This window comes from Ixodes scapularis, unplaced genomic scaffold (genome assembly GCF_016920785.2).
Source record: "Ixodes scapularis isolate PalLabHiFi unplaced genomic scaffold, ASM1692078v2 PGA_scaffold12__126_contigs__length_90152505, whole genome shotgun sequence".
NCBI classification, from domain to species: domain Eukaryota; kingdom Metazoa; phylum Arthropoda; class Arachnida; order Ixodida; family Ixodidae; genus Ixodes; species Ixodes scapularis.
The window spans coordinates 75,263,558-75,277,914 of record NW_024609838.1 but is presented as its reverse complement, the minus strand read 5'-3'; the positions used below and the strand labels follow the sequence as shown (position 1 = coordinate 75,277,914).

The following is a 14,357-nucleotide window of genomic DNA, read 5'->3' as shown; positions in this document are numbered from 1 at the left end:
TTGGATGCTTCTGAACTGCCTACTATGGGTTTGATGCGTTTTATGTTTCACTGTGAAGTGTGTAACGCTTTTTTTCTTTTTGTCCCATTCGAGCTTGACAATTTTCGCAGGAAATTCAGCCGACACGCACAGTCTCTGTAAATAAGGATACAAATATTTAAACTCGACGCTGCTTTTAGAAATTGAAAATTTTTAATGAATATTTGCGAGTCACTTTTATTGCAAAACCATACCTGTGCACGAAAAAGTAATTAATACAATGTACGTTGAAGTAAAGATTATATTACCTCGGGATGTGAAATATGAGTATGATGTATCGATAAAAAAGCTTCTTAATATTTTCACGCAATAATCTGCCTAAATACAGTTTAAAGGAACCCGAACGAAGACGCACGCTTTTCATAGAGCGGAACCATCAGCGACCTTCCAAAACTCCCCTTGCAAACAAATGGTTCCGCCCGTTAGCCCGACGCGCGTGCCTATGTCGCCGGTGAAAGTGGCCGTCCGTCGGTGGGGGAGGGCGTGGCCGCCGAACAGAGCATCATCCAGGCAGCCCGGGCCCCCTCGTGAGGTCCTCCCCTCGAGCGGAGGCGCCGGCGTCGTCCGCCGCCTGAGCGACGACGACGGCCTTGCCCTTGAGAAGATCGCGTCCGACGGTCCCGGTTGTCGGAGCATCTGGAGCGCGTCCAGAGGGGGCTCCGTCCGTCCTCGCAGCCACGCCGAAGCCCCACCGCCGCCACCGCCGAATTCCGGGGGGGCTCCTTCTGCCGCCAGTCGCGTGGAAACGTGACCCGCTTGGCGCTCCACTTCCTCGTCGAGGTCATCGGCAGGTGTGCGTGCGTGTGTGCGCGGCGGACGGAACAGAAGACGCCCTCGGCGCTGGGGTCTTCCCCGCTCATCTGGGTCAGTCCGCGTTCCGGGCCAGCTCCTCGCGAAGAGCGCCGCCGCATTTGGACGTCGCCGTACTCGCCGAGAGTCTCTCCACCCCAGCTGCACAGCGGTTCCCTACCTGCGCGGGCATGCGCTCAGCCCACTGGCCATGAGGGTCCCTCGGCCGGCCTCGCTGCTGCCGCTGCTCCTGGCAGTCCTGCTGTTGGCCTCCCCACCGGGTGAGGCGACCGAGGCGTCGTCCTTGTGCCCTAACCTAAGTGACGTGTGTGCTGTACGTCCCTGCAGGTCGGCTGGCCGGTGCCGATTCGCAGCAGCAGTTCAAGCAGGATGCGGTGCCACCCGACGTACAGGTGAGTGCATCACTGACTGCGTTTACCTGCTAGATTGTTTCCTTTCTAACGAAGAGGCGTGAGCTGGTACGATAATAACCATTTAATACGTATACATCCTGGCATTGAATTGCAGGTGGTTAAATTGGTTACATGGCTTTATTGGTCGCACTCGTACATATCATGGCATCCGTTGCCGATGTGTGTCCCGTGTCTAGTGCCCCTCTCTTGACGATACTCGAGCCAACGGAGGGACCCAGACGTTTTTGTCCTAACACAGATACGGTTGGAGTCCTCGAAGGCATCGGCCTGCGCTCTCCTAGTCTCTCGTGTAAACATCGGATAAGAAAGTGTTGGGAAGTACTTCAAGTACACTTTACTAATAGTACTACTTCAAGGAGGTTTAAAGTGCCTGTACTTTACTTGAGTACATTCTCTGAGGATGTGCTTGTACTTGACTTAAATTATTTCTTTCTCGTACCTTTTCGAAGTGAGCACAACTCCCGACTTCAAAGCACATTCCCTAACTTTGATCTTGTTAAATTTGCATCTCAAATTGATGCTTCGTCAGGTCTCAGGCCATTTGAGTTTCTGGAATATTCGCTGCCATTTCCGAAAATAACGGATGTACCCCCGATTATCCCTGGGGCAATAAATACAAGTAAAAAAAAAAAGAAGAAAAAAAACTGTACAGTGTAATGAAAGGGCATCATGAAAGGTTATTTAAAACGAGCTTGTACTTCACTTTGAGAGTACATTGTATTTATAGTACTCTACTTCAAGTACATTGCGTCCGGTGTACTCACTACTTCAAGTACATACCTTCTCATTCACTTTGTACTTTAGTTAAAGCACATTTTAGATGTGCATTACCTAACACTGGGATAATGTGGCGCGTGTCTGCTCAATTAAGCGGGAACGCCGCATTACCAAACAGCAGTCGTTTACTCATGCATGCGCCAGTAGCGGATTGAATTGAGAGCCAACTAGTCACGCGCGGTAGGTCTCTCAGCTTCCTTGTCTTCCACCTAATCACAGTCGTCATCAGTGGCGTCATATCTTGATTCGATGACCTAGGGTCGCATCCATGCATCCGCGGTAACTGGCTGATTTTGCGTGACTGCCACCGTAGTGCGTCGCATTGAAAGATGACCTATCAAACAGAGCAAATCACTCTGCTTCTTTCTCTTCGACGCAGTCACTGTCGTCAAATCTCGATCCGTTCCGGTCGCAGCCATGTTAACGTAGCCACTGATGGTTTTAAAAGGGCGAGGCGCACTCTGTCCATGGTTCTTGCTTTGTGGTATTTTACAGCGCCGCTCTTTGGCGCCTGTTTCCGGGTTGCACTGCGCCGACATGGCCTTAAAAACGGGTTGCATTATGAGACGTTTCCCATAATAACGTCACGAGGGTAAAATATTCCGGCTAAATTTGGCGGGAAATGTTGTGATAAACTTGGCGGGAAATTTTTACGCTAACTTTAGCAGAAAAATTTTCCCTCCGAATTTAGCGAAAAATAATTCCCGCAAAGCTTAGCGGAAAACGTTCCCGCCACATTTAGCAAAAATGTCCCGCTGAATGGGGGGACACAGGAGAGGAGGAAAGGAGGGTACGGAGGGGCAGCAGGGCCATACATCCTCTCCGTACCCTCTCTTCCTCCTCCTCAAGAGCTGCGCTCTAATTCGGCATTACAGGTAGTTTTAAACATCTTTAATTTTTTTACCTTTTTCTCGGCTGCAATCTCAATGGCCGAGTATCCCCGGAAGCCGCAACGCCGTGCCTTTCATAAGCTGTCAGAGAGTTGCACCGAATCGCAAACGATCTGTTGGTGACTCAGGACCGCCCTGATGTCTCCCGAACGTTCCACGAAAGGGTTTCAGGCAAACCCTTCCGTCGTTTAAAACGTCACAATCCAGAGTGCGGTTATAACTGTCAAGCAGCACGAGCGTGTCTCTTCGGCATGAGAGGTGAGCATGTACGCTGCAAATGTACGAGCTCTTAGAGTAGCAGCTGCTCAGAATGGCAGCGAAGTCTGTTTGTGGAACAGGAGACACATTCAATTTACCTGTACAAGCCTGCAACGGTTCAGAAAGGTGTAGCGCGGAGCAGAAAAGTGCGAGTCAGAAATGTTCTTCTGGTTGTATTTTCACCTAGTCCGCGCTCGTAGATCGTATACGGTGGTCGGCACCGAGTACAGCCGGTACAGGAGATGCAGGTACCTGCAACGAGCCTAGTTACTGGAGAAGAACTTAAGTCCGGTTCAGACATACAGCCCAGCGCAAAATTGGCGCTGGAAAACGGCGCTGATGCAGCTCTGACATGCACGTGACTTATGGCCGACGTGCTACCCTACAGTGGTGATACAAATCCGCTGCATCGCTGCTGAATAGACAGCCTGCATTCATTTATTGGCCATTTTGGTTGGGGTGGCAGGGAAAAAAAAATATAAAGCATTCGCCTGATCAGGGTCCCACGCCCCAAATAGGTTTCAGCGCGATGGAGCAAAAAAATGAAGAAACAAAATATATAATGAAAATAAAACAAAGCACAATGCAGTGTGCCAAACCAACACAGCTCCCACGGTGCGAAAAACAGAGCAAACGACAATGCAGTGCAAAAAAAAGGAACAATCCAATGTAAAGGAACACAATGCTATGCAAAAAAAAAAAAAAAAAAAATACTTCAAATAATATAATTACATTTCTACGCCAGGTTTTACACTTTTTCCAATTTTTTTTTCATTTTTTTTTCTTCAAATATTGAGAGATGTCGCTATTTTGTCATACCCGAAATTTGTGGATGCCTATTGAGAAGTTGTGTAATTTGCTGTGTTAAAGGGATACTCAACCAAACAATTTAGTGTCCATAATAAGTGGCGCACGATCTTTCCTCGAGCCACGAGCAGCCGCCGGTGCGCGAGAGCACACGCAACGAAATTGACGTCATAGTCCCCCATTCGCGCTTAAGATGACAGTGAAATGTATGGTCTTCGGGCCAAGGGAGAATAAAGACAGGCTTTTAATCTCCACAAGAGAAAGCTACGTGCTCGTTAGACCAATAGACCATTCTATTAGCAAGTTTGACTACGCCACCGTTGCCGCAATGCATCGAGGGAACTTTAGGCTTTCGGCACATGCGATAACCTCAGTGGAGCTTTGCGCGTGTAGAGCACTAGACGGCACGAGCCCTCTCGTGAGCTGCCTTTTGCCTCATGTGAACTAAAATTACGGCGCCGTCACACGTACGCCGAACGCCTGGTGAGATCGGTCAATTGATCGCCTACCTTTTACACCAGACCCCACTTCACTGTCCTCTTAAGCGTGAATGAGGGACTATGACGTCAATTTCGTTTTGTGTGCTCACGCACACCGGCAGCTGCTGGCTCGTGAAAAGATCGTGCGTCACTTATTATAGACCATGGAGTTATTACAAGAAACGCTAGAGGTTCAGGTGGCTGTAGTGTGCTGTTGCATTTTGAAGCAGACAGCAACAGTCTAAATTTGACTCCCGGTATTGCATTCTTATGGGAAAACGCAAATGCATTTTCTTGACGCGCTTGATTATAAGAGAAAATTTTGCTTAGTGTTGTGACAGAATAAGAAGTTTCGGATGTTTTACAATCAGATGTGCAAAAGTATGTGTCAGAGCGTTTTTCTTCAGATTCATGGGGTTGAACACTGCACTAAGAATGGCCCAATACACATCTGTAATACGTGTTGACGTTGCAGACTGATATTATAGCGCACGCATTTTCACATATAGTCAATGCTACGAAGCACACAGAGTGAATCAGCTTGACAAAACAACAAAAGGATGCTAATATAAGCCAAATCACACAATAACAATAAAAAAAAAGAACAAGAAGGAAGCAAGGAGTCACGGAACGACGAGCACGTACTGGATTAGTAACAAACTGTGCATTAGTAACAAACTGCGTTTCCGTCATCTGAATGCAATTGCAGATTGAATAAACCCTATGCACTTTTTAATTGTTCTTTTAGAGCGCAGCTCTTAGTCGCCCCGTTTGTGGGTTGAGCGGCGTCGGCGTCGGCGTAACCGTGAGTAGCATTATGCGACGTGTGACGTCACACGTGACGTCACGAGGGTTACCCTTACGAGGGTAACACTGGGTAGCCCTCACGAGGGTAGCCCTCACGGGGGTTAGCCTCACAAAGGTAATCCTCACGAGGGTTACCCCCACAAAGGGAACCCTCACGGGGGTAACCCTCACGTGGGTTACCCTAACGAGGGTAACCTTCACGGGGGCTACCCTCACGAGGGTTACCCTCCCGGGTTACTCTCATGAGAGTGACCCCCGTGAGGGTCACGAGAGTAACATCAAAACGTTACCCTCATGACGCCACGTGTGACGTCATAATGGGAGACACGTGACGTGTGACGTCATATGTTACGTCACGCGATGTATGACGTCACACGCGACGTCACGTGACGGCACACGCATCTAACATTGCCAATATTCTCGCTAAATTTAGCGGGGAAGGAGGATGCGTATAACCTTCCCTCCTTACCTTCCCCTCCTGCTACTCAAGAGCTGTGCTCCGATTCGGCGTTACAGAGAATTGTAAACCTCTTTCAATGTTTTTTGCTTGAATTGATAGCTTTGTTTGACATATCACGCTGTACAACATAAACCTGGGCTTCAATTTTGGTAACTTAAACATCGCTCTCTAATAACAAAGAAACCATTTACTAAATAAATTACACTTTTATTGTGTGACTAAGGCTGCGTAGTACCCGTTACGATTAAAGAAACCACGCTGATTTCTATTATTCCCTGGCGAAGAGGAAAATATCACGTACGCTTTCCCATAGGAATACACACTAGGACTGGAAAAGTACACTGTTTTCTCTCTGTTTTAATATGCAACCAGAAGTCCCGTACACACTAGCGCCAGCTGAGCTCCTAGCGTTCACTGTAATAACTCTATGCTATAGACCACGGCTGGCCAAGCTGCCGCTAGTCGCGTGCTAAAGTGCGGCTCGTGCTGCACATGCTTGCACGCACGTGGGGCACCAGTCGAGGTGCCCCGCTGTTGATCGTTTTTAAACACACGCCAAATTGAGCCGCCATCACCGATCTTCTCTTGTTTTTGGCAAGATGGCGAACCACTGGAGCGAGTATTGACGAGCCTCCACAAAGGCCTATGCTAGGGAGAAGGACAGAGTTGCAGCGTAAGTGGCAATAACCTGTGCTGCAGTGTCAATTATGAAGTGAAGCGAACGCAATAAAAGGAAACGTTAACTGGAGATGGGCTATAGCGGCACCCATGCACAGCTGCCTGAAATCATCTGTAGACAATGGACTCTTTTCGAGAAGTCGTTTACCCACCATGTGCAGAGCCAAACCCGACGTACAGTGTTCCCCACGCTATAATGGCGGCGCTACACAGCCGCTCCACACCAGAAAAAGCGATCGTTTTCGAAAGCATAGAGCAGAAAGTGGAAGAGATGTTTGTCTTTTTACATCACCTTGGGTTCACGGAATTGAGGGTGCTTAATTTAGCCAAAGCATGATCCCGCCATTCCGCTATTAGAGAACCAATGTTGGACCTTTTGGGACTACCTCAAGGTGACTCTGACTTTTGGAAAGGGTTAGAGTGCCTTCATACACACGCGCGCTTTTGCTTGAGTGGTGACATCTCAGCCATTTTTCCGCCCAATCGTTTTTTTATGCATATTTAAGTGCGCGCAATCCGGTGTCACTCAGCTCGAGCGCGTAGCTTTGGCTGATGCATAGACGCCATCTTACCGCCCAAGTCAGGCACCGAGTGCGCGAGAGCGTCACGTGCTGGCACATTCCGGACAACAATGGATGTCTTCACCCTGAGACAGACAGACATCTAGGCACCCTAGAAAGGGTCTATTGCAAGCTTAGCGCCCCAACCGGTGCCCCATAGGAAAGGATCACGCCGGCGTGGTCGCCTTTGCCACCTATTAGTCGTAGAGAGCCTACATTGTAGAGAGGGTCTAATAAGTGAAAGCATGGAGCGTGTTTGCAGTTTAATGGCGGACGCTTCGATCGGCGGTTCGTCTCAAGTGCGCATGCGCTGCGTTATCGCGTGACTAGGAGGAAAACAAGCGGAAAGGCGGGGGTGTTCGCGGACGACCAACGCGTTCGTAAACTGTAGCTCGAATATTGCAAACGCAGCCCGTAAACTACGGGACCTCCATCGAGCAGTTGGAAATTCTTCGTAATACAGGCTCTCAATTGTTTGCTGCCACCTAGAGGTTGTTGCCGCCTACTCGTGGGGCGGCATTTGTGACGAATTGTGCGGGCCTAGTGAGCCCGTCATTATTACGACAGGATATGCGAATACCGCGAGCTTTTTCCTCGGCGCAAAACTTGAGCGAATGTAATTTCAATGCAGCAGCTAAAAAGAAGCTACCGATGAAAATGCTCTGTTTACCATTGGGGCGCCCTGGTCGAGACTTCAGTTATCTGCGCTCCTTTCCTATGCGTGAACGTGCCCATAGCAGGCTTGTCTTCACGTGCAGAGACATGCCGGCGGCCAGACTCTTCTACTCATCCACCTGGTAGGTCTATCCGGTACAGGCGACGAAATGATTATAAAACATTTAAACGTGCAAATAGTAAAAAAAATATATAGATAAATAAAGGGGAGGCAAAGCGAGAATGGGGGACGGTTGCGCCTATATCCTAAACGTATTCTATTGGCGTGGCTACGTCAAAGCATTGATTTCGCCCATACTGGAAGTGATAATATTCAAGATGGCGGCGCCTTTTGAAAAAGGTCTATACACGAATGACAATAGTGCATCAGACCGCCGCCATATGCGTACCTCTTGCGAGCAAACTCATGTAATAGACCCCTTTTGAAAGACTGCCCCCTGCTGGCAGCTGTGGGATCCCTGCACAATGGAGGACTAAAACCGCAACGTCACGGCACACTTTATGCGCATAGTTGGATTAGAAGGCAAGAACACTCTTACAAAAAAAAGTGATGAGCGCAGTGACGTCGCACTTTCGACTTTGTTTGATTGGCTCGTCGGCTCTAGGTTTAGCCGCGCTCCAACGTTCGCTATCTTAGGGAATTACTTGCACGTTCCAAGATGTCGGTTGTTCCTCCATTGTGCGGTGGTTCCCACCTCCTAATATTCGGCGCGCGAATTCCGAAAAGGGTCAGTAGGGCGGAAAAAACAGCGGCCCTTTATTTCGGGCTTCTGAGTGATGATACACATATGGTAGAAGGACGACTACAGATCTGGTTCTTATGTCGACAGGTGACGAGCCCGGCGAGCGAGGACTACTACGACAGTGACTACGAGGATGACCCGAGCGAGGTCAGCACGGCGCGACCTCCGACGCCAGACAAGGGCACCCCGTTGTTGCTGCCCGAGGTCACGTTCGCGTGTGTCGGGCGCAGCGAAGGCTACTACGCCGACGTGCAGCTGCGCTGCGAAGTGTTTCACTACTGCAAGCCCGACGGCGTGCGCTTTTCGTTTGTGTGTCCGCCAAAGTCCAGCTTCAACCAGAAACTGCTGATATGCGACTACGACCCCGCTGCGGTGTCCCTGTGTGCCGACTCGGACCTGTTCTTCCATCTGAACGATGCGCCGGCCGCCAACGCCTCTTCGACTCCGGTCAACGAAACGTCACTGTCGACGGAGGAACCCGTGAGTACGACGCAGAGGCACCGACTTCGCAAACCTGTTACCAGACCCGCCACTGTCCCGACACCAAGAACAACTGACACACCATTGACCAGCAAGACTGTGAGTCCCCAGCCGGTCTTCGGAAGGCCCAACCTTAGGACCACTACGGTTCCTTCCCCTACCATGTCGACCACCCCGCAACCTCCTATTACTCTGCCTTCTTCGGTGCCAACGCCTGCCCTGAGTCCATCGGCGACCCCTGCCTCCATCCCGGCTGCCACATCCCCTCCCCTGGCGCCCGCCGACCAGGATGACGAAGATGATTGGATTGACGATTCCTACCCTTCTGTGCCCGCGAACTCGTCTTCAATCTTTGATACGATTCGCCAGGATGCCTCTGCCAACGTGTCCCTACCTTGGGAGAGTTCCCTGGGATGGCCGCAACTCGGAAGTCCGTGGAGTTCTCGTCAGGAACACTCGCACTCCGTGCACTCGTTGCCAGAAACTACTCGCCACTGGTGGAGACAGACTTCGCCGCCTTCGGAGCCTGTGTCATCAGTGTTGTACTCGCCGCTGCGGGACAGCGCGCAGTACGCAGCACCACGGGACGTGCCGGAGCGGGTGCCACCGACGAGCGAACACAGCCACAGCTACACACCGGTATTCGATAGGGACGCGCTTTTCGAACATCTTCGGCAAGCTTCGGCGGAAGAGAGGCCAGAGGACGCCTACTCCACTAGATACCACGACGACGGAAGACGTCTGTTGGAGCCCCCGCACAGCAGGGTTACGTACTCTGAAGAACAACATACTCATAACTCTGGGTACACGTCCCCTTACGATCACATGCAGCATGACAGTCCGTCACACGACAGGCACGCAGCATCCGACGCATCGAACGACCTTCAAGCGAACTCTTTCGTGGTGTACGACCAACGACAGAACATTGACGAGAATCGCCAAGTGTACGATCCGTATGCCGAACACCCAATGAGGTATCCGCACCTGTACGGAGAGGAACACTACTCGCGGTCTCACGAAGGTCATCGAGTTGGACACGACGTCGATGGCTCCGAAGCGAGTAAGCACCACTTCTCATCGCGGATTACAGATTTTAAGGGACACGAAAGCCAAAACTCCGAGACTGCGCCTCATCCAGGCGTGCACGATATCGTCGATACCTCTTGGGCACGATTTAAGGATGGTGGGGCGTTTCGCTACGAAGGCGTTGCCTCTGATAGTAGCGTTACTGAAGTTCAGAAGTCCGAAACCGAACCTAAGGGCACGGTCCCACCTCCATGGAAGCCCATGGCCGAGGTCTTGATGGGCAAAGAAACGCCCCGGCTTTCTGGGAGCTACCACAAGACGCCGTCAGGCTATTTCGAATTCCGTCACGGCTGGAAGAGCTCAATACGGAAGCGCTCCATACACAAGCGGCTGAAACGCCAGTTGCTGTCGCGGCTCTTCAAGCGGCAACCCATCCGTTTGCCACAATTGAATTCACTCGAGCCACCGCGGGGCATGCACGTGGCCGAGAATAACCGGTGGATGCCCTTTCCATTTGGAGTTTCGGGCTTCCATCCTGGCGCCAACATGATGCGTGTGCCGCCTCCCCCTCCCGGCTTTCAGGCGTCGCAGGAGTTCCAGGCGGACCACAAACCGGAACAACCGCCAATGCAAATACCGCCACAATTTTTCGGTCGACCGCCGCCGCCGTTCAGGAGGCCACCGCCTTTTTTTGCTGAAAACAACTTCCAGCAGAACCACAAGGTTCAGAGCAAGTTTCAGCAGGAGGGGATGCAGGCGCAGCAGTGGGAGTTCCCCTTCAGTGGACCACCTCCGCGTGAAGTGATGGTGCGTCCTGGTATCCAAGGTCCACACTTCCCAGGCATGAGTCACGGGCCGCCGAAAGAAAACGGTCACGGCCCCACGCCGCGGCCACCGTCTGTTGACACGATCTACCACTCCACCACGCCGAGCAGCTCTATCGAAATTACGCTAAGGCCCATGACAGGCGACGATGACAGCGGAGAAGGTCAGTCGTTCCCAGCTGGACACGAAGCCAGCCCACCGAACCTGACCCATATGCAGCACCAAGAAGAAATAATTTCGTACACGCAGGACCCCCACACTGCCAGCTCGCCGTTCGCTGTCAGTCCTACGCCGCGTCCGGGAGAGTTCATTACGGAAGTGGAGCCCCCACAATTCGCATTAGGAAACCACGAGCCGCACGGTAACTCAGCCCTGTTTCACCACACGAGAGAGCAGTCACCCGCTAAAGTCAACCTGGTCGCGCAAGACGAACTAATTCGCCAGAGCGGACAGACGTTTCCCGTCAACCACCACGTTCCCGAACATCACCAAGAGCCGCAGGGCAACATGAACCCCCACGTCGTACCCGATGTCCGCTTTGGATCAAGGCATCCAAACGTTAGACCACAGTTCGAAAACTTCCTGCCTCCCGCCTTTTCGAGCCGTGAACCACCCCGTATGTCGCCACAATTAAGTTACGTGCAGTGGAAGCACCAAAAGCCTCCTCAACCGGTGCAACGCCCACCTGGCCGTGCTCCAGAAGGCATCTACATTCCCGCTCACATCGCCAACATGCGCGTCAACCCGCAACTCATGATGGGTATGGTACAGCAGCAGTCTGCTCACGTACGGCCCCAACACGGCCGAAGGCCTCCCCCAACCCCAGACGGCGTCTATCCAGGTCGGCCGGGTCCGAGACCGCCATCGTTCCCCGGACCTAAACTGGTCCCACGTCCGATGCCTCCTCGTCCAGCCGAAACGCATCCTGCGAGAGCACCCCAAAGGCAGCGGCCTCCACCCGAGCGCCCCACTGTGAAGCTTCCGGTTCAGACAGCGCAGCCTGAGCAACAGGTGCAGTTACCGCAAATTGTGAAGCCATCACAACCGGCACGTTCCGTGCCGCCCATACCCCCGACGCAGCCACCGATAAAACCTCGACGACGGAAGCCTGGACGCAGGCGTCGTCCTAAGCCGTCCACGCCACTTCAGCCGCACGCGGCACGTGTGCCGGCAACCGCTGCCCCCAGTGCTCACGACAGAAGCAGTGTCCCACGCCTCCGTGGCACCCCAGTCACTACTCCATATTCCATGGAGCCTTTGACGTTTGGTGGCAGAACAGGTCCTCATGGACAACGGAGACCAGTGACAAATAACCCAAGATCAACTTTCCGCCCGGCAACAGCAACTAGAATCGTTACCTCGAGGACCACAACAAGGCCACCACAGACGACAACTTCACCTTATTCTAACGCCCTCAGGCTATCACTTAAGCAGAGTGTTTCTCAGAAAGAAGATGACAACAAGACGTACAGCTGGTATGGTGGTTGGACCAAGTCGACGCCCAGCCCTTCCGCGGTTCGTCACCACATGCCGACAGCCATCGAAGCCACGCTGGCTCCAGCCTACAAGCAAGCGTTCACGTTTCCTGCGAGGATTATGGCCACTGGTCAGCCCACTGCTGTGGCCACGACTCCGAGCACTTGGTCGTGGCCGAGGGAGCCGTCCAACAACTCGGCAGCGAAGTGGTCGTCTGCTTCGCATCCCGTGACTTCCGCGCCGGCCCGCATGACACCATGGTCTTCGAGTGCCTCTGTGGTTCGTGTGTTCAGCAGCAAGATTGGGTCTTCCGTGATGGCAACTAGTTCTATGCCAAAGATGACAACAACGACGACGACAACGACAACGACATCAACGACCACGACCCCTCGACCCAAGATCACCGTAGACGAGAAAGAAAACGTCATCGGGAACGGCCATGACAAAGGATTCCCTTTTGAGTTCTTCACAGACGTGGGCCTGCTGCTTTCGCGAACCACGCCACGAACAACTCCACACCCGCAGCCAGTGTATAAGCCGCCAAGCACCATCCGGGAGCCTGTGACGGAGGTGGTTACTGCAATTTCGTTCAGCGAATCTGGACCCGTTTATTTTCCCAAAGGGTATGGCGTCCAGCGCAACAACACAGTCTCTGCCGGAGCCTGAGGCCGGTGCTCTTGGAGCTGGGTCCCCGAGAAAACTGACACAGTCCCAATCGTCTGCCCGAGTGGGCTTTGATAGACACTTCATCGGAAGCAGCAGAGGACTCAGCGGTCTGCAGTGTCCGGCTGGAACCAGGTCTCAGAACCGCAAGAGAAGACTGAGAGTGGTGCCTACTTAACGGAGCATAATCCGGGAATTTGACAGAACTAACTCAAAAAAAAAGAGTTACCGCCCCAGTGCCTTGTCCCATCGCCATAACCTCGTAACGGATGACAGCCTACACCACGGAGGCCTAAAGAAGGACAGTTGGGCGTCCTGTGGTATGCTATTGCTGGCAGGCATACGGGGACGACGGTCCTTCCTTCGGAAACCAAGCACTGCCAGGTCTACGCGTACGCGCTTCCGACACATGCTTAAGTTATTCCTTCATCTTCACGTCACTTAATACCTATTTCGAGCTTACAAGTGAGCGCTCGAAGTCCACCGATCACCCAAGAACTCCGTTCGCGAAGCTGACCAACTAATGAAGCTTGGACTAGGGTCCGTCGGGGAGAGAGCAGTACTGGCTGCACCTTGATCGTGGACTGGTTTCTTCACGATGTCTGTGAAGTTCGACTGCAGATGCAGTGCCGTTTGAGACGAAAGCGTAGACGCTAGACAGAAGCTGGTCTTTGAATTATGCCAAGAATAAAACAAAATGGGCATGTTGCTTTTGTACATTTCTGCACACGTGGTCTGCAATATAATGAGAGAATAATCAGGCGTAATAAGGTCGTATGACATGTCCAAGCGCTGACAGGTGGCACCACACCCAAGCGGCCGGTCCTGTCCAGGTAAGTAGTATATTTTTAATGCGAAGCGAAGAGAAAAACTAAAATTACGCATACACATTTCTTTTTTCTTAGAAATTGATAGTCGAGAAGTTTCACGTTTCTCTCCCACTTGCTGAAAAAAACCAAAATAGCTTATGGAAAAATGTCAGGTTCACAAAATGTTTTACAGCTCTATAGTGCGCATTTGCGAGAAGATCGAACTATAGGGGGCGCAGTTTCATTCCCATTATCATCACCGCAAACGATCGCTGTGTGGCAAACAACTCCGACGCCAGGACTCGCCTACCGGACGCCGCATCGTTTTCGCGCTCGCTGCATATTTGTTTGTAGCGACATGGTGCGCACTTTCTGCTTACGCAATGCTCGAAGCATGATTTTGAACCGGGTATATGCAGCGCGGAGGTCTGCAGCGTACGCGACGATACGAACACAGTCCGCCGCTGGCTCTGGCGCAACGCTGCACTCGATAGCAAGATCAGCAGTCGAGCACGCCCTCTCCTTCAACGAGACACCGCTTGGTTTCGCCGATGTCGTCCATGATTGTCGCAAGAGACGGGGTAACTGAAAAGTGATGTGCATGTGTCGTGAATAATTTAGAAAAACCGGACGCCTCGCCGGCCACGCACTATGCAGAGCGCGGCCGACACGACGCGGCTGG

General features: G+C 51.9%; 1 protein-coding gene across 1 annotated transcript; it reads left to right on the top strand.

Moving 5' to 3' along the window:
- Positions 1 to 624: 624 nt before the first annotated feature.
- On the top strand, positions 625 to 13,574 carry LOC8030649. Its single transcript, XM_040213190.2, has 3 exons — positions 625 to 1,109; positions 1,177 to 1,241; positions 8,484 to 13,574. Exons 1-3 carry the CDS (start codon positions 1,040 to 1,042, stop codon positions 12,867 to 12,869), a joined length of 4,521 nt encoding a protein of 1,506 aa, XP_040069124.1. The 5' UTR covers positions 625 to 1,039; the 3' UTR covers positions 12,870 to 13,574.
- The last annotated feature ends 783 nt before the right edge of the window (positions 13,575 to 14,357 follow it).

What these genes read in the sequence shown, in the direction of transcription:
- LOC8030649 (XM_040213190.2), top strand. Translation starts at nt 1,040, where the DNA reads ATGAGGGTCCCTCGGCCGGCCTCGCTGCTGCCGCTGCTCCTGGCAGTC. An exon ending in GCTGTTGGCCTCCCCACCGG is followed by an intron (nt 1,110 to 1,176) that starts GTGAGGCGACCG and finishes ACGTCCCTGCAG; the next exon opens with GTCGGCTGGCCGGTGCCGAT. An exon ending in CGGTGCCACCCGACGTACAG is followed by an intron (nt 1,242 to 8,483) that starts GTGAGTGCATCA and finishes TTATGTCGACAG; the next exon opens with GTGACGAGCCCGGCGAGCGA.